The following is a 19364-nucleotide window of genomic DNA, read 5'->3' as shown; positions in this document are numbered from 1 at the left end:
TTTTTCTCGTAAACTTCTGACTTTATTCTCATAATATTCCGACTTTATTCTCATAATATTACAAAAAATGTTCTCGTAAACTTCTAACTTTATTCTCATAATATTACAACTTTTTTTCTCTTAAATTTATGACTTTATTCTCATAATATTACGACTTTTTTTCTCGTAAACTTCTGACTTTATTCTCATAATATTACGACTTTTTTTCTCGTAAACTTCTGACTTTATTCTCATAATATTACGACTTTTTTTCTCGTTAACTTCTGACTTTATTCTCAGAATATTACGACTTTTTTTTCTCGTAAACCTATGACTTTATACTTGAAATCTCAGATAAATTTTTTTCTCCTCAATGTGGCCCTAATACTCCGTCGTACCGTCGTACCGTCGTACCGTCGTACCATAGACCTACAACAATGATAAATAAAAATGAAAATGTAAACAAAAGAACAGTTATTTATTTTCACTAATTTTTTTAATAAATCCCCAGGGAGCCACTGGAGAGGAGCTGAGGAGACGCAGGTTGCTGACCCCTGGTCTAGTTCATCTCAAAGGTGTTGGATGAGTTGAGGTCAGGGCCAAACCAAACCGGTGAAACTCATGTCTTTATGCAGCTGGCTTTGTCAGCCTTTTTTTCCCACAAACTATTTCCACAGCTCAGTTTTCTTGATTAGGCACTGTGATTTCTGTTATCAGCCACTTCTGTCCTTCGCCGTCATCTTTCCCACACTGAAATCCAATCCCTCATTTGTCCACAAGAACACTGTCCTCGTCAGCTCCCTCCTCCGAGGTCCTCCCTCCTCCTCCCACACACACAGAGAGCAGCCATGCCAAACAAACTTGACTGAGAGGGTTCGGACAGAGACAACAAGCCTTTCAAACAAACCCTGGTTGTACACCATCTCAACCAAAGCAGTGTAAATAAAGTTTAGTGAAGCAGCCAAGAGGATGCTAACAGCACGCCGGTGGGAAAATGTCTCCAACTTGATTCTTCATAGGGACTTAACAGTGGCTTGCGCAACAATTACTGATACAGCGGCCTGATATAATGTTTGTTTTTGTTGTCTTTATGCTGATAAATGATATTTGTTTTGTTTCTGGGAGGTTAAGTCAGGCTGCTCCTCTTGGGAAGCATCATGTGTATTCTGCTGATGTAACATGAGGTTTCACTAGGGGGCAGCAATCATTAGACTACCACACTGTTGCTCCTCCTGATACAAACCTGACCCAGTGAGATTCAGTCCAAAATACCCTCAACAGAGAGCACAACACAGATATTAACATTTAGAAAAGCTGCTATTTATGTGCATTAGCTGTGTCTGTGTCTTATTTGTGCAAGGAGGGAGGAAGAAGTGGAAGGTGTGCTCATAAGGCGTGTCCTGTTTTGCGGGAATCACAACTAAATAAACAATTATAATAAGAAAATCTTGCTGAAATATGAGAATGATTGAAAATGTGGTTTTCAATAATCAGCAGGGAGTACGAAACAGTACAGGACAGAATGATCTGTTAAGATACAGGGGATGTGATGTCACTGGTTACATGCTGCTTAAGTGAAGACCTGAGGAAACATTGAGTTTTAAGCCTGACAGGTGCTGCGAGGAAGGAACACATGCACTTAGGATAAAGTGTGAGATACATGAGCTGGTAGTTTCCTCAAAGAACATGATCCGTTCTCCCAATGGAGCCACGAGTTCTTTTCAGACCTGCAGGTGTTTTGTGTTTGTATATGAAGCCTCTTCAGCTCAGCCTCTTCAGATCACATTGCCTCCATTTGTTTTGTGTTATAAGTTCACAGCCATGACAGTCGTATCTTGCCATGCAGATCTGCCTCCACCCAAATACACTGGAGGTGTACAGAAAAATGACATTTATTATTTACTCGCTTACACTTATTTAATTCTTATTTATACCATTCTGGCATTTATATTTAACACACTTAAAGGGACTGTATGTAAGTTTCTACACATTTTTTAATAGTTTTTTTTTGCCAATGTGTGAACAGGTTGTAACCTAACTTAAAAAATGAGACCTTCCGCAACTTTCTGGGTTTCCTCTCTCAGCCTGTAGACCGCTTTAAATGGGAAAAATGTGGTCTGTTTTTTCCGGGAAAATCTAACGGATGTCACATCACGCGCCAAGATGGTTACAGTCAACAATAAAGATGGTGATGGCCAACAACCAAGATGGCGAAGGCCAAAAAACCAAGATGACGAAGGCCAAAAATCAAGATGGTGATGGCCAAAAACCAAGATAGCACCGGCCAAAAACCAAGAGGGTGGCGGCCGAAAACCAAGAGGGTGGCGGCCGAAAACCAAGATGGCAACAGCTGAAAAACCAAGAGGGTGGCGGCCAAAAACCAAGACGGCGACGGCCAAAAACCAAGATGGCAACAGCTGAAAAACCAAGAGGGTGGCGGCCAAAAACCAAGATGGCAACGGCCAAAAACCAAGATGGCAACAGCTGAAAAACCAAGAGGGTGGCGGCCAAAAACCAAGATGGCAACGGCCAACAACCAAGATGGCGATGGCCAAAAAAACAAGATGGTGACGGCCAACAACCAAGACGGCGACGGCCAGCAACCAGGCACAAGCAACATACTTTTTGCCTTTAAGTGAACTTGCATGTGAGAGTTCGCTTCACTGTGGTCAGTGTTCGCGCCTAATGAGACAACTGCTTATTTGCGCTGTTTACACAACCTTTATATCAGGCTATGTTCCAGTCTCGCCCATTCAAAGATTCACATTAACAAAGACAAGACAGAGAACGCCGCACAATCAAGCAAAGGTCCATCTGCTCTTTGATCACTTGACTACGTCCCTCCAACTTTTCCTTTTTCGGACTAGCTTCAAAAGCCACAGATGGAGGCTGTGCCGCGCTGGCCGGCTCCACAGAGTACGCTCGCTAATTGCCGCCCAAAACAAAAGTGAAACCAGCGGACGATTGAGAGATCAAACCCGGCGGGGACGCCTCTGTTCAGAGCCCAGCGGGTACTGATTCACTGGTTCTCTGTGCCAGAGAGCTCTTATATAAACGGGTCAGAATCAGTGAAGAAGTGACCTGCTTCCATAGCCAACTCTGAGTGATAAATGAGTTACTATCCGCTGGCCGTGTTGGGAAATATATCATGAATCATTGTGTCATCACAGCTGTGTAGGCTGTAGGTTAAGGTCAATATGCAATATTCAATATGGCCAAAACACATCATGATGTTTCATTGGTATGAAAACAAACACGAAGGCCATGAATTGGTAACATGACCTAAATTGGCTTGTGAAAATAAAAAGGATTCTTTCATCCCGACCTGGATTAGCATGGCAGTAACTCTGATGGTATTATAACTACATGAGACGATCAAAGGAAGGCCTGAGCCGAGCCGAGCTGTGAGACGATAGCGGCGGGGGTGAGAAGTTGGCAACTATCACTGACGAATCTGTCTGAGCGAATATCACTCACACGGCGCTTCACGTTACACGGAATCACGTACACATTAGGGCTGAAATCCTGGTGTCGTCAACAATTATACAGCACCAAAACACAGAATTGTGAGGATCTATGGTGTTTAATGCTTTAAAGGAGTTAAATAACTTCTTTTGCTCTGTCTGTTATCAGATATAGCGCCACAGTTTGGACCTTCAATGTGTTATTATTGCATTCAAGTCAAGTTGAGCATCCAATTTTCTAAAAAACAAAACCAAAAACCCAAATCATACTGCTGTTCTGAGATATTTTCAGAATCCTCAAAGACTGTTAAAGTTACCGCGATAATAACGTGTTAACGCAAATTTAGTTTCAGGCCACTAATTTCTTTAACGCATTAACGCATTTGATCTTTCGGAGGTTGTCGCAGACTCAGTTTTAATGCTAGAGTGAAGTAACTGGTATCCAATGAAACTAGAAAACCTACGGAATCCATTGGTACCAATTGGTAACCCAATGACGCTCCAAACTTGCGCTAACTTTTGGCGAGGAAAAACTGCCATGGCCATTTTCTAAAGGGTCTTTTGACCTCTGACCTCAAGATATGTGAATACAAATGGGTTCCCTCGAGGCTTGAGTTTGCGGGTTATCCCCTAAAAATCAACTAAACGTAGGGCTAAAAGTTGCCAGTGTGAGACGGGGCGTCATTCTATCATGTAAACATTAGTCCTGTTTCCCAACGGACATTTCCAGGGCTAGTAGAAGTGCAGTGTCAATATTTTTCTAGATGGTTGTCTATATTCTACATTGAAAAACATGCCTTTACATCTACTCGTGCAGTTTTCAGTGTTTATTTAGACGAGCTTGGGATGATTTTTGCATCAGCGAGGAAAACAAATAACAAACATCCCATCCTTACATTCCTCACAGAGTCTCTGTCGTTGTTTCTCTGGCACATGGATGAGCAGCTTCTTTCCAGGACCCGAAACTCAACCGGCTCCATGTGCTTTCATTGGAAATGAATGTTGCTTAACCACGCTGGAGGCATGATGTGTATGTATGTGGGTGAGTGTGATCAGTCAATACAAGTAGAGAGGAATGAGGGAGTTTGGATGCAGCACAAAAATCCTCCTTAATGAGATGAAATATGCTGAATAGGATTCATCTGAGTCATTAACCCAAGGTGGGAGGTACGTGTTCAGACCTGTGACATATCCGTTGTAACTCATTTCAAGATACAACTGACAGCATGCAAATTAATTTTTATTAAGACAACTGCTCGGTTTACAGCTACCTGATGAATCATGTGTAAATAGTAATACAGTCTGTTTCCTACCAGGAACAGAAAGTCAGTGGTGTGAATGAAGCCGATCGTATCAATGAAGCGTTGCATCATGATGCGACTGTAGGTGTGACCTGATGAAACGTTCTGGGGACTCTCTGAGGATTCCTGGACTTCCTTCTATCTCTGTCACACACTCGGCTGAGAGCGGTGATAAGAGATAGGAGGGGGTGGTCTGGTCGGGAAGACAAACGGCTCAAGAAATTCGTGCAAATTGGGGCTATTTTCCTGAGAATGTGCATGGGTGATTATGATAACGTAAAATACTATATAATTTATAATTACAGTTAGCATCCTGAGCTATCAGCCACACACACAGCCTGTAAGAACTTATAGTGTTTCTGTGGTGCTCGATTGTGACTTTACAGTGACCTTTCATGTATTTTATGGCATTTTACAACTCATATTGCATCACTACAATATATTATAACACTGCTAATGGGACATAGAGTGTTGTGCTGCAGCTCAGCACTATTTTATAGTAAATTTGACATACTTTATGGTCCATATAAGCATAGGCCATATACGCTTCTGGGGGACACTGGCCGCGCTCTTAAAAAATAAAAAAAATAAAAATATATATAAAATATAAAATATAAAATATAAAATATAAAATATAAAATATAAAAAAATAAATAAAAGAATAAAATAAAATAAAAAAATAAAAATAAATACATTTTTAAAAAAATGACGGTGGATGCTCACAGAGCCAACTTAAGGCATAGACCATATAGGCGGTCGCCTAGGGCGCCACCTTCTGGGGGGCGCCGGACGCCCTCTAAAATAAATAAATAAATACATTTAAATTAAAAAAAAAAATGCCAGTGGGCAGTGAGGTAACAAATGAATGAATAAATAAATAAGTAAATAAATAAATAAATAATTAAATAAATAAATAATAATTTTCACCCTTGTAACTCTCGTTGTAGTGAAACTGACTAAATACATTTAAGCCAACAATATCAGGCACCAATTGTTTATTTATATTACAATAAATACAGTTACAAATAAATCCAAATCCGAAGTTCGCCTAAGGCACCAAAAGGACTAGAGCCGTCCCTGTTTGCCCAACTATGATGCCACTACAATATTTATATAAATATTTCTGACACTTTAAAGTGAGTTTGTGCTGCTCAGCACTATTTTACAGTAAACTTGACATACTTTATACTTTAAATTACTTTTTTATCATGGAACTTGTAGTTTTTCTGTGATATAATTTATTAATAAAATCTCTCCAAAGTTTATGAAAGATATTTTTTCAAGTGTTTATGTAGAGCCTTAATTGGCATTAAGTGTTTCCAGTGTTTATCTATGGCCCAGCTGATAATCAGCACCTTTCCCTCTGCACTTTCAGGCAGTGAACTCCTCCCACTCAGTATTTAAACCCACAATGTCACCAGGAGCTCAGCTTCACACTGGAGAACTTGATCTTGACCAACACGTTTAGATTCATGGGAAAAAAACCTCACAATTAAAGCTTCAATCTGAAATACAACTACCAGAAAGGTAAGACTTTACTCTTTACTTATATTATGAGTAGGTTTTATTAGAAGTGTTTGCATAATAGATTGCATTTTTGGACATTTTCAGAAGAATGTAAAATCTTTATTTAATGCATAAGTTTAAAGGTGTTAAGAAACAAATTTTTTTTTAGTGCTTTTTAAAAGCTTCTTATTAAGTTGAATGAATGTAATAAGTCATGAGCTGCAGGTTCATTCAACATTTACTACTTTTTCTCCTCAGGTTTGCCAAACTTTGGATTTTCTGAATTCATCTTTTGGGAACATTTTTCTTTCTTTTCTTTTTTTTTGCCTTATTTTTATTTTTTATTCCCACGCCTGGGATTAAACTTCCACCCAGTCAGTGTGGTCTCCTCCTCCCCCAGAGAGAGAGGGTGTAGAGTTGGCCCAGAGATGAAGTCTCTTTTCCCGCTTGCTGTGTGTTGCATCAGCCTGGTTTCCCTCCAGCAGCTCCTGGCTCTGCCTGTGGAGGACCGTCCCAACAGGAACAGGTATGACCCGGTTTACTGGGGTTACTACTTTACTACGCGTCACATACCGGCTTCTCATTGGCTCAATAGGACTCTTTAATATAAACGCGTCTGGAGCCGCATTACTGTTACAAATTCATGCATATTCACTTTGACCTGCTTCAATGGGGGTTAAATCACAGTGTTATATCATTATTAAATAAATTAGCTATAATGCCGCTATTATGTTAAACCGCCATTATAGCTAATTAATTTAATAAAATAGGCATGTTCAACATGGTCATTTAGTTAAATGACGGGTCGGTGTCCTATGTGCGCTCGCATGTGTCTACGCTGTTCAGACTCAGACTCCAACACAAACTACAGTGAAGCACCAAAACCTCTTGGTTGTATCTCGTGAAGCCCGTCTGTTAAACAGTGTTACGGGAGACCGTAGCTTTGGTCTCCAGGACCGGAGTCTCTGCTGTACTCTGCTCCTCTGCTCCTCTACCTGCCTTCACTCACACACCGCGCTCCTTCTCGCTCTTTCGCTCCACTCTCACGTGCATGCGCGCACACTCCACACTGCAGAAGAGTTAGTTTAGCTCTGAGAATATCTAGTGAATGTTCAGTGGACGTTTGTGCAGAAATAACTGCTGCAGCTCCTCCAGACCAACAGAGGTTTCCCGTGTCTTGTGAAGTGACGGGGCTCCGCAGAGAGAAACGTTATCGTCTCCGACCAAAACTCCGGTGTCTCCCCCGTTCCCTCCGGCCGCGGTCGGGAGGCTGAGGCAGGAAAAGCCAACACTAGGATCAGCATTGATTCATGGAGAGACCTTCGTCTGGTCAGCTAACATTACTGCCAAGCAGCTGAAATATAGAGTGATATTGTGCTTTTAGCTGACGTGTGTCTCCTCACTGTTTTGATGCTCCTTCATGTCTATGTAGAGCGAGCACAAGCGCTCACTTTTACTCTAACTTATTGTTTTAGTTTCATTTTTTGTTCACTTTATTCTGTTGCGTCAAACAGCTCCTGAATTGAGCCTCTAGCCGGTGTGATAAATCACATCTAGTGTGTGTAAAAGAGAAAGTGCTGTGCTGTTGTGCCGGGCAGATAGAGGATAACGTGAACTGCAAGGTCGAAGGCACTCCCATGATATAATAAAACACTTTCTCTCTCTCTCTCCTTGAGATAAGCTCTGTTGGATTAGATCAGCTGTGGAATACGTGACAGACGATTATTTGCTATTTCATTATTCAAATAAACTATTATTAACTATTCAAAACATTAAAAAAGATCCAAATTGTTCTCATTCTGTAGCTTCACTGTGTTTGTAACAGTAGTAGTCTTGTTATAGGCTTTCACTCTTCCTATTAGTAAAGTACAAAGTAGGTTAAAGTTTAAAGTAACTTGAGGTCATGCAGGTTATGACGTGAGAGGAAATCTACATTTTACAGCAGATCTACAGTAAATGTGACCCGTATGAATATGCAAAGTCAGTTTATTGGCATCATTGGTGCAGTTAATCTGTGTTCCCTGAACAATTCATTTTCTTCTTCTTCTTCCACGTCTCGATCCCAAGCCGTCACATGAGTAACTGTTTACAGATGTTTTGTTTGGTTTAATCTCCCCGTGTGATTCTGTTTGGGAAAACTCTTATTTTCCGAGGTGGGAAAACCAGTTTGCTTCACAACCCAGAAATACCAGTACGGATGTTTGTAAAGGATCCTGTTATATAGCGGCACTGGTACTTTTCCACCCTGTAAGTGACAGTCTACCTGTTTTAATGTGTGAGGGAGGCGATCCGCCCGTTGAGTTGCATTGTTGAGGAGCCGAGAGAGGAATGTGGATGAGCTGGTGTGTGAACGCCCCCTTCTGGTGGATGTTGGCTCCACAGCTGCACGGCTCAATGGGAGGGAGGGAGAGTCAGAGATGTGATGTGGGGCCCCTGAAGGTCTACTTTACCTTAACCATTTTCTACAATCCATCTTGTCTATGAATCACCTTCAAGTTGTGACTTTTTAGCATTTTTCCTTTATTTAAATAAGCACTATAATCCCCCATCATTGCCTCTTTTGTTTGTCATTACCAGCATGGGTATGATATGATGCAGCAGTGAAAGTAGAATATATTTGGCTTATAATTATGCCTCATATCTCACCAGAACATTCAATAATGTTCCCTGTATTCCAGTTTTGTCTGTGGATCCAACATTCATATCGTTTTAATTACGGTTGCCCCCTCTTAGCTGACTAATCGGTCGTTTTGATCTTAGTCAACAAAGATTTCTTTAGTAGATTAGTCATTTTTAATGCTTTTTCATGCTGGATGAAAAAGGCAGTGCAGTGCGCCTCATGTTTTCCACCTTCAAAACGCGCTCTGTCTGATCAAGGCCTTTAAGTCGCCTCACGTCTCTCAAACACGCTGCAAACACTAAAGGCGACGGCCAACTACCGTGCACGTCCGTTCTGTGCCTGCATGAGTGGAAATAACTCTCCACACCAGCAGGCGGCGGTAGTCCGTATTCGTCATTCAAAAAGGGAAACAGGAAGAGCGAGGATGGTGGATATACAAGCCGTGGTTATGTGATACGTACATGAAACAAAGCGGCGTTTGCCGACCATTTTTACACCACTCTCACTCACCACTTAGCTTCATTCCAGATGGCCACGTGGTAGTGAAAATATCTGTGTGTTGGAACGATCAGATGAGATGAAGATGATCTGTGTGTGTTCTCTTGACTCTTGATTCGTTTAAGCTGAACAGCCAATCAGAGTGATTTCTCCGCCGCCGATTCAACATAACCTCCAACACGGGCAGACAATAGTCGACGATGCGGGACACACCGTAAAAACTAGGCTGACAGACGCTCACCAACGGCCACCGAATGGTGTGGCAGCGTCATTACACATGGACTCAGGCCAGCCTCACCAGGGGGGTATAATCTCAGTTAAACTCTGACCAACCAGCAGAAATCACTAATACAGCAGTAAGATAACAGTCCCTCACTGCGCCCGTCCTTGTTAAAAGCAACATAGTTGGGGGTTTGAACCCTGACCTTTGTGGTAACGGGCAAATACTTCTTCTACCTCCTTTAGATCAGACTTCTTAAAGTCTGATAAATCATAAATAAATCCCATGACTTCAAATCATGTGCCTGAGGCTGATTGCTGATCACAGAGTTGTTGAGCATGTACACTGACTGAGGGCCTGTGGTTGGGCAGTGTCATCTTTAAGCCCTTTAGCACTGTAACTGATCACAGTCTATACAAATATATTTCACTCTGACAACTCAGTGAGAGATCTCCCTCCCCCCGTCACAAGCCTCCACATTTCTCACTTTGCATATCTCTCATAAATGCCCTGTCTGGTTTTTATTAGGAAAATAAATTCTCCCTCTTGTCTTGCCTCCATAGAGGACGTCCTGTTCTGTTACCATCGCATGCTGACAACATGATTAAAACAGACATGGCTACATTTTCTTCTGATACTGTTTCTAAGCTCAGATTTCTTTCATTCCTTCCCTGTTCTGTCTTTGTGTACATGTTGTCCCTATATGTCCCGGTGAGGACACGACAAAAACCCACTAAGCCGCTGAAACAATGCCTGACAGGCACTTTTCCAAACAAGGAGAAATTGCATGTTCCTTGGGAACGCATGCGACGCATACCCTTCATTGTCGTCTAGAGTTTTTTTTTGTAAAGGAAAATAGTCGGGTCCGCAGCCAAACAACAAGTTAAATATGGCTTTAGCAGCGAAGCGGCTTTACAATACAGATTCCAGAAGTGGAAAGCGTGTCATTCGCGTCGAGACGCAGGACATGTAAAGCTGATTTGCGGTCGAGCTTTTGTTACGCAGGTCCGCTCTGCCTCTGCTCTGTCTGGACCTGGGTGCGATATCACAAAGTAGTTTGTGTGTATGTGTTGTGGCGACAAGTTTATTCGAACTTTGTCAAGGCCAAATAAAGTCATGTTTTTCCCCCCAAACGATTTGCTAAATCATTAACCCATTCTTGAGCAGCGTGGGGTCCAACGTAGATACTCTTAACATAATATTTACCTGAGAAATTCACCTCACACAGGGCGGCTTCCTGCTCTGTCGATGTTTGTCGAGTCCCTCTGCACATGCAGTTGGCTTTGGGTCCATCCTCTTGATTTGCTATCTATATTCTGACATGTTTACGCCTTATCAAGGAACAACAAGAACATTACTCTCACTTTATCGTGTATACATTCTCAGAAAAACACTTTTATGCTTGTGGAATGATTGAAACCAGGTTTCCCTCTGCTGTAAATCATCTCAAAAGAGGCCTCTTCTCGTATGTCTTGTAAACAGGAATTTTGGCTCGGACTGCGGAGGTATATGTACGGTATAAACAGTCGTATATAGCTCCGTCGGGGTCTATCTGACTGAAACTGCGGAGGGTGAAAGCTGCGACCAAGCAAGAATTCCATTAATAGCTAAGACCTAAATTCCACCCTCCACATCCTTAGAGAGCAGGTTTCTGCTCCACGCAGAAAGCCACACCGCTGTGGAGGCATGAATGTGCATGTATACTATGTATACAGTATATATAAGAGGAGTAGCTTATAGTGGGAGTGTGGATCAAAAGGCTTAAGAAACAAAGGCGGCTTCTGATGGGAGAGGAAACCTGCTGTTGTTTGACGTCATAGCGAGTGTTTTGTCTACATTACAATGACGTGGTTTCAGACCGCATGTCTAGTTTTTTAACTTGGCATCCTGTCTATCAGTGTATGCTCAATGTCCACTATTGCTTGCATAAAGTAAATCACATCCCACTGAGGAGGTTATGAAAACAGAACAAGAACAAGTAGGACCAGTGTTTCGTGTGAAATAAATCACCTTTCCTTTATTTTTATCCTGCGTCTTGCTAACAACAATCCCCCCACTGTTACCCATTGGGAGATTACAGATGAATGTGCCATGTTTACTTACTGCTGATTAAGTCTGCCATCGGTAAGCTTCAGCCTCTCAGCGGCATGGTACTAGGGTTCGGGTTAAGGGTTAGGGAGTTATGGTTAAGGCGCCAATATACTTAATCAGAAGTACTTGGCAGACTGTCGGCTTCAGCAACCCTTCCCCTCGTCTCACACTTTTCCAATGTTGGAATTGGGGGACGCTGTGTCCGACAAGTTCCGTAACTTCCCGAAACTGACAATCCAACGTTCACGCCCCCTTTCACACAGTAGTTGGCCACCTGCCTTTGAGTGTGGCTGTTCGGAACATAAGCATAACCCAGCCCTTAGGGTCAGTGAGGGATTACCCCCTGCCAGGTAAGGGTTGGGGTCATGGTACGTGTCCACAGCCTCCGTGCTTTCCACACTCCCCATTCATTGTCTATGTAAGCAGCCGCGCAATGCATTCTGGTAGCGTGGCGTCGCAATTCGAGAGACTAGGCGTCACGACGCCCGCTCCTCATTTGCATAAAGTTGAGGGCTTGTCTACTTTATGCAAATCACGGGCGTCCGACGCGACTCGCCGCCTCTCCAAACTCCCGAGAATCTTTTAAAATAAACGTTGTCGATCCAAAAGAAAGACAGATTCATCAACTGCATGGATTATTTCATGAAATAAGAGAAGAAAGTTTCCAAACGAGCCTCCATACTGGTGCCGGTTTGAAAGCTGGGCGCAGCAGCCAACGGCGGAAAAAGCGTTCGTCCAATCAGGTGGGGACAGACTGTGTCTAGCGACAGCCCACCAAGAGTCCAATGTTGGGAAGCGTCGCATCCCCTCGCGATAAAGAAACGCCCCTGTGGACACGTACCATTAGTGTTAGTGAGGGATTACTGTCTGCCAGGTAGGGGATGGGGTCAGGGGTAGGGAGGGCTTACCCCCCAGCAGGGTGGGCATGGCAGCCGAGGCTTGCCGTCAACACGAGGCAGCAATACTTTGAGGTTAATACAGAAGGAAAACCGAATAAGGCAGCACAAAGGGATTGGCTTTGGCCTTCTATCAAAGAATTAGAAATCATCTTCTGTCAAAAGGAATTTTTGTTTAAAGCCCTTAAGCTGCGACCCCGCAAGGCATCGAGAAGCACAGCGGGCTGAACAATTAAAGGCAAAGTAGCTTGAACATCTTTGATCGTCTGCCAATCAACGCTACTAATAGCCAAATTATGAGATCTTGTGAGTCTTATTATGAGTTCTCTCTGTTTAACCTTACGCTCCCAGAAAGTATTCTCCTCTGTGATTGTTGTTGTGCCAGCCACTTCAGATGTCCTTACGAGCCAACTGGTTTTCGGCGATTTGGAGTTGTATGAGTTGCAGACCTATCCTATCTTGTGTAAAGGGTTCGTGTTACATTTTTGTAGAAAAGTCGTTAGGGAGAGCATCATCTCCAGCGGAAGATCAAAACGTAAACCTTGTTCCCGGTCACTTATTAGTCGGAAGATGTTCAGATAAGACAATTAGCTAAGTGCTCCACATTCACTTGGTACTCTAGAGGTCAAAGCATCGATGTCGTTGATAACAAAGGGACGGCTTTTCTCACGTTACAGTCCGTTCTCTGCAGGGTTTTCAACTTAATCCCGTCCACGGTTATAAACAAAGCTGGATTACCAACTGGACAAAGTGGGCAACTGCACCAGAGTTCCAGTAGTTCTGCTAAAAGCTGTTGACAGTGAGGTCTGTGGATTGTCCAGAGCAACTAGGATATTGTTTCCAGTAAAGATAAGGCGCTTATGAAATGTTCAAATGTCACTTTTCAGTACTTGGGCACTTTTAACACCGAGGCCTCCGAGTGGATCAATCCGGTCCTCTTTCTACTTAAGACCGGATTACTTTCTTTTCCTCTTTCTCTAATCTTTGAATCCAAAATACATAAAAAGAAGATTACAGTTCTGTCTCGTACAGAAGAATAAGGTCAGAACAGGAATTTGGTGCAGTGCCACCACTGCTGTGAATAGCTTTCCTGTGCAGTCAAATGTGACTCGGCAACTAGGTGGGTGTAACTTGGTGATGTGGCACCACGGCACACCAGCCCTGTCCTGGAAATAGTGCTCGCCTCCGTCTGCGGCCTGGCGTTGCACAACTATTTATTCAGCCTCTGCTGCTACTGTTGCACAGAAACAGGTCACCTCCAGACTACCAGAGCTGCCAGCAGAGAGCCAGAGAAGCTTCACGTTTCACAGAGGTATCCCAAACCCACCACACCACCGGTTGTAGCTGGGATGACTCACATCTAAACCTCTCACCATGAGAAAAAAAGCTGAGTGTACAAGTCAGCATTTCACAAGTGGAACCCACGTTATAATTAGATCAACTGTGGCTTCTGCCTCTCTGAACATGGGAAAATACTGCCAAACCTGATGCAGTGGAAGATTTTTTTTCCCTTGGTCTCAGAAAAGCAAACGGCAGATATATTTGCTCCGATGCTGTATTTAAACCTCATTACAAAAAGCTAACATTTAACATTTTCATCCTATTCATCCACCGGCTGGCAGGTACAAGAAGCACTTTTCCTATTTACTCGTCCCCGACCTTCAGCAGCCGTGATGCATGGGCTAACACTCAGGGACTTGAGTCACACTGTGCTGTACAAACACAGCGGTGACAGTCCAGCGAGGATCAGGTCAAGTAGCGAGAAGCGGCTGTCTTTGTCAAACAGCGGCTGTTAATGAACAGATGGCGAGTTGGTCGGCGCTGTGTTTGCTGAACGGCCAGTACCCGCTGGTCCACTGCACTGCAGAACCTGTTCTTTTGTAAAGGGTCTGTGCACAAAAAAATCCCCCCCTCCCACACCCAAATCTTTCCATTTAACTCTAGTTAAGTAAGGAGACTAAGGAGGAGGAAGGAACTACTTTCTACTCACAAATATAGTCCCTATGTAAACCCCTTTTAGTTTTTCAAATGTAATTTTTCAAATCTTTGAGCAACTCAAGTCAAATTCCATTAAGTTCCATTTTATTAGGGAGGTCGTAGAAGTGCCAAAAGCAGTCCGGATACTGACACCGATACCTGGGCTTTTGGTATCGGCCAATACCGTGTACCGAACCGATACCAGTGTTTAATTAATAAGGAAGTGACTGGGATCATTCTTTTACGTGTGAGGCAACATCAGGCTTGACTTAAACATAATTTTCTTAAATTTGTAAAACAAAATTTAACAAATACATATTTTATTTAATTTAATTTATATAAACATAGTTTTTATTTATTATTAAAATAATAAATTGCACACCAGAAACTTGATGAAAAATCTTCTAAATTAACAGAATTTTTATTTATTATTAAAAAAATAATAAATCATATACCAGAAACTTTATACATTTTTTTTCTAAATTAACATCATTTGTATTCATTATTAAAATAATAAATCATACACCAGAAACTTGATAAACAATCTTCAAAATTAACAGAATTTGTATTAATTATTAAAATAATAAATTTTGCATCAGAAACTTCATAAAAATCTTCTAAATTAACAGAATGCTTATTAATTATTAAAATAATAAATCATACACCAGGAACTTAATAAAAAAATCTTCTAAATTAACAGTATTTGTATTTATTATTAAAAAAAATAATAAATCGTACACCAGCAACTTTATAAAAAAACTTTAAAATTAACAGGAATTACAATTCAAGTGTAAACTTTTTTTTAATGCAGCAAGACATTGGACAAAATTTAAACAGGAATTAAAATGTCAGTATATAATTTATATAGTATATAAACATAGAATAGAATTGAATAGATCGGCTCTAGTGTCACCGATGCGTTGATCCGATCAAGTGAGAAAATATATCATTATGTAATTTGGATGAACTGCCCCTTTAAAGAGTGAAAATATGTCTCTGTATGACAAGAGATGTCTCCAGTTTCACTTCATGTATAATGCATAGAAACAAGGCAGAGCAAGGGTTATAAGATCCTGAAACAAATGAATTTGCATCAGATGTGAAACTTGATTCCATCTCTCCACCGAGATTTTATTGTTCTCATCTGGAGCCGATCAGCACCGCTGAGACGTCATGGCTAAATCTCCCATAGTTACCGTTTGCTAAAACCCAGCTGGGCATTAAAATGCAGTGAGGTGCAGGTTTTCGATGGTATAATGCATTAAGCGAGGCAGACTCTGAAGCACCTGTTCTTTTAGGTAACATGTGAAAACAAAGCCATTAACTTTTATTGTTGTGCATTAAGAGATGGGCATGGTGTCCACGTGGACGGGTGGGTGGCTGTGCGGAGGCCGGTCACGCTGTGTTCAGACAGCGGGCAGAAATGATTTGTTTATCAAAGCTGCTTTGAGCGGCTAATCGGATTTCTGCAGAATTACCTGCAACATTAGTTGTTATAGTAACAACGCTGGCAGGTGCATGCATGACTAAAGGTTAATTTAAAAACCTTTTCCATCCTCATTCTGTCCCTGTTCTTTACATAGCTGCAGCAATAATCTAGACATAGAGGTTCATTTATATTTTTATTAACCACTAGGAATGGCAACGTTGGTCGGTTGACATTTGAGCTCAAAGCACTGCTGTGTCTAACGGCTGGTCCAAACTAAAAGATGCTTCAAATCTTAACAGATGATGAAGATCTTAGAGAGCTCACACATAACGACATAATATGTTAAATTTAACAGTTTTGTTCCTGTTCCAGGACTAACAGATTCATTCAAGGACTACTAGAGTCCTGACTAAAACAATGGAAATCTCGCAAAATCTCTCGCGATCAAACGTGACTTTAGTGTAAACAAACTTTGCGGACGACAGGCAGGAAGAATTAGCAATGTTAGTTTTTATTTTGTACTGAAAATTCACGAAGGATGGATGGATGAAGTCATGGAGACGCGTTATATAAACACTTGCGTTGTTGCCACAAATCAGCACGTTGGTCCTCCATTTCTGAGCTCCATCTCACTACGACTTTATGCTTCTCGTTTAGCATTAGCTCATGCAGTCGCCATGACGACGGTGGTTGTCCTTCAGTCAGCTTGGTTCTCTATTGGCTATCGTTCTTTCCCCGCGTCATCGGCTGTCCTCTGGGTTCCCCACACACAACAGTACATCCGATCGATTTGAAATCGGTGCGGCCAGGATGGGCTTCCGAGCCGTTCGGGGGATGTAAAAAACACTCTTAACATACCTCACACCACAGGAACATCTGGCAAGATAATCTTTAGAACCATCAAACAGTCAGGGCTTGTCTGACTGTCTGTCTGATTTCTGTGTCCTCCTCAGGTCGGACCTCTTCGACAAGCTCATTGACCGGACAGAGGATGAACCCTCAGCGTCAGGAAGCCAGACTCACGACGCCGTCGCCGTCACCGTCACCGTCCCCTCTCCGACACCCAGCCGATCCCCGAAATGGCTGCCCCCCTTCCTGAGACACCAACCAGCTTCAGGAGCGACGAGAAAAGCCTCGCGAAGCCTGGCGTGGGCAAGACCCGCTGAGGCTTCAGGAGCGACGAGAAAAGCCTCGCCAAGCCTGGCGTGGGCAAGACCCGCTGAGGCTTCAGGAGCGACGAGAAAAGCCTCGCCAGGCCTGGCGTGGGCACGACCCGCTGAGGCTTCGGAGCGGAGGGCGGCGAGAACTCGTCGCCATGCCCACTCGGGATCGCGAGGCGGTCACCACTACAACAACCACCACGCCAAGCTGATGAGAGTGGGTTGCGTCCTGGGAACCTGCCAAGTGCAAAACCTCAGCCACCGGCTCTACCAGCTCATTGGCCAGAGCGGCAGAGAAGACTCGTCGCCCATCAACCCCAGGAGCCCCCACAGTTTTGGATGAGTTAGTTGACCCCCAAACACCCACAGCAAGTCTATCTATATCCCCATTTATCTCTTAATGTATTACTGGTAGTCGCTGCATTAGAGTTTGATGTAGTTTGTTTATCTATCTTCCCGTAAATGACTGTTGTGCCTCTCTACTTTTTGTGCGGATTGATGGATTTGAAGATTCAAATTCAAGATCATGACTGACTTGAAATCCTCAAATTTCTCCCACCACCCTGAGGACCTTTTGAAGGACGTTCAAGTCTCGTCAAAGTCTTACTGGTTCTCCCTTTTGAATGCTCAAAAGAAGGCCTCCGCTTGACGTCTTAATCCTGTTGATATGCGAATGAAGGCTTGTCCTCGACACCATCCAGCGGCCCGGTCCTGTCTGCCAGCTGACCTCTCTGAGATCTCATTGATCAAACACTTAAGCCCTTAATGTGGATTTCAACCTGCACTGAGCTCTGTCCAAACCGATATATTCCCAAAGACCCCGATGAACCCTTTTACCTCTTTTTTTTTGCCCCGCCTTTGTGTCAACTCCCAAGTCGTTTCACAACTGCATACAATCACGATATGATGATATATCCCAAGAATCTTCCACAAGCTTTCAGTCGAACTGGGAATTCGTCACTCAGCAGGACTTTTGTGTTTCAGGGACCGCAGTTTACGTTTGAAACCAGCCACAGCACCGCTCGGGTTACACTCGAGTTTCAGAGAGTCTGAGGACTAAACCACATAAACTCCACGCAGAAAATGAAAAAGAAAGTCAGCATCCAGAGCCTTGGAAGGAATCTACACAGAAATTCAGGATCAGTTTCAATGTTGCATTACAGTAGCCTGTTCGCCAACGCAGTAGGTAGCAAAGTGAGCCTTGGAGCCACACGGATAAGAGCTCCGTCGCACCCCCGCTGACATTTTCCCCCCGCCGGAGGCCAAGTCTGAAATCTTAGCCTTTTCACGTGATTCATAAGTTGCCCTTAGCGAGTCAGGACTTTGGGTTGACAGCTGTTTAATAAAACTGACCTAATCACTTCAAGCATATGTACCGCCACAGCAGGAGGAGAGCAAGGCATGTGGCTTCTACACATATGCAGTTTGAAGATATTAAAGGGTCGGTTCACCAAAAAAAAACAACTTAGAAATGTTGCTGAATTATTTTAATGCCATTTTTTAGTGCACAGACAAAATTACATTCACCACTTGTGTATTGGTGTGGAGGTACAAATCTCTAAAAGTTGTCTAACAGTAATGTTGCAGAAGAATTGAAAATTAAAGGTCAACTCTTCCCTACAATTCCCTATAGACCCTTTTTCTGTTAGCAAACATGATGACGTATCGTGGCGGATCTCCATCTATTAAACTCTTCGCCGATATTTTAGCTCGCTATAGAGCCTCACAGTTTGTCATCTCAAATGTATGCAGTATTGATTCTGGCATCCTACAACACAGCAAGAAGACAGTTTCGATGTGTAACTTTAGCCTAAACTCTGAGGTGATTCATGTTCGCCTCCAGTCTTTCCTTTAGCTCCAGATAACACCGTGACGTAATCATGACGTCGACACTAAAAGGGTCTATAGGCAACACTTAACACATTGTAGTATATAGGCCAACATCATTCTTTTAGTATGTTTTGAAAGTAGTCCTGAGACGACTGTTACATTGCGGGTTTCTTGTGCGAGACCAGAGCGACCAAAATGTTATGTGTGCCCCAATTTCAAACACAAAATAGCGTATAGCGCCATCATAAAAACCACACAACGCCCTGACATGTCCTCGTGTGAGGAATGTCCGTCTCTGAGATGGTGTGGCGATGGACTGAGAATAACTGAGGTCAAGCTCGAACTCATCAAGCATACTCAAATTTGACAGGCCTTAAACCATATGTATAAAAA

General features: G+C 42.7%; 1 protein-coding gene across 1 annotated transcript; it reads left to right on the top strand.

The window, feature by feature from the left end:
* The first annotated feature begins 6179 nt into the window (after positions 1-6179).
* Positions 6180-19364, top strand: LOC119482887 (protein ADM2-like). The gene is made up of 3 exons (XM_037760788.1): positions 6180-6271; positions 6509-6776; positions 16935-19364. The coding sequence occupies exons 2-3, from the start codon at positions 6679-6681 to the stop codon at positions 17482-17484; spliced, it is 648 nt and encodes a 215-aa protein (XP_037616716.1). The 5' UTR covers positions 6180-6271; positions 6509-6678; the 3' UTR covers positions 17485-19364.

The sequence above is a fragment of the Sebastes umbrosus genome, chromosome 23, assembly GCF_015220745.1.
Source record: "Sebastes umbrosus isolate fSebUmb1 chromosome 23, fSebUmb1.pri, whole genome shotgun sequence".
NCBI classification, from domain to species: Eukaryota; Metazoa; Chordata; class Actinopteri; order Perciformes; family Sebastidae; genus Sebastes; species Sebastes umbrosus.
Note: the sequence above shows the minus strand (reverse complement) of the source record. Positions and strands in the feature narration are given on the sequence as shown.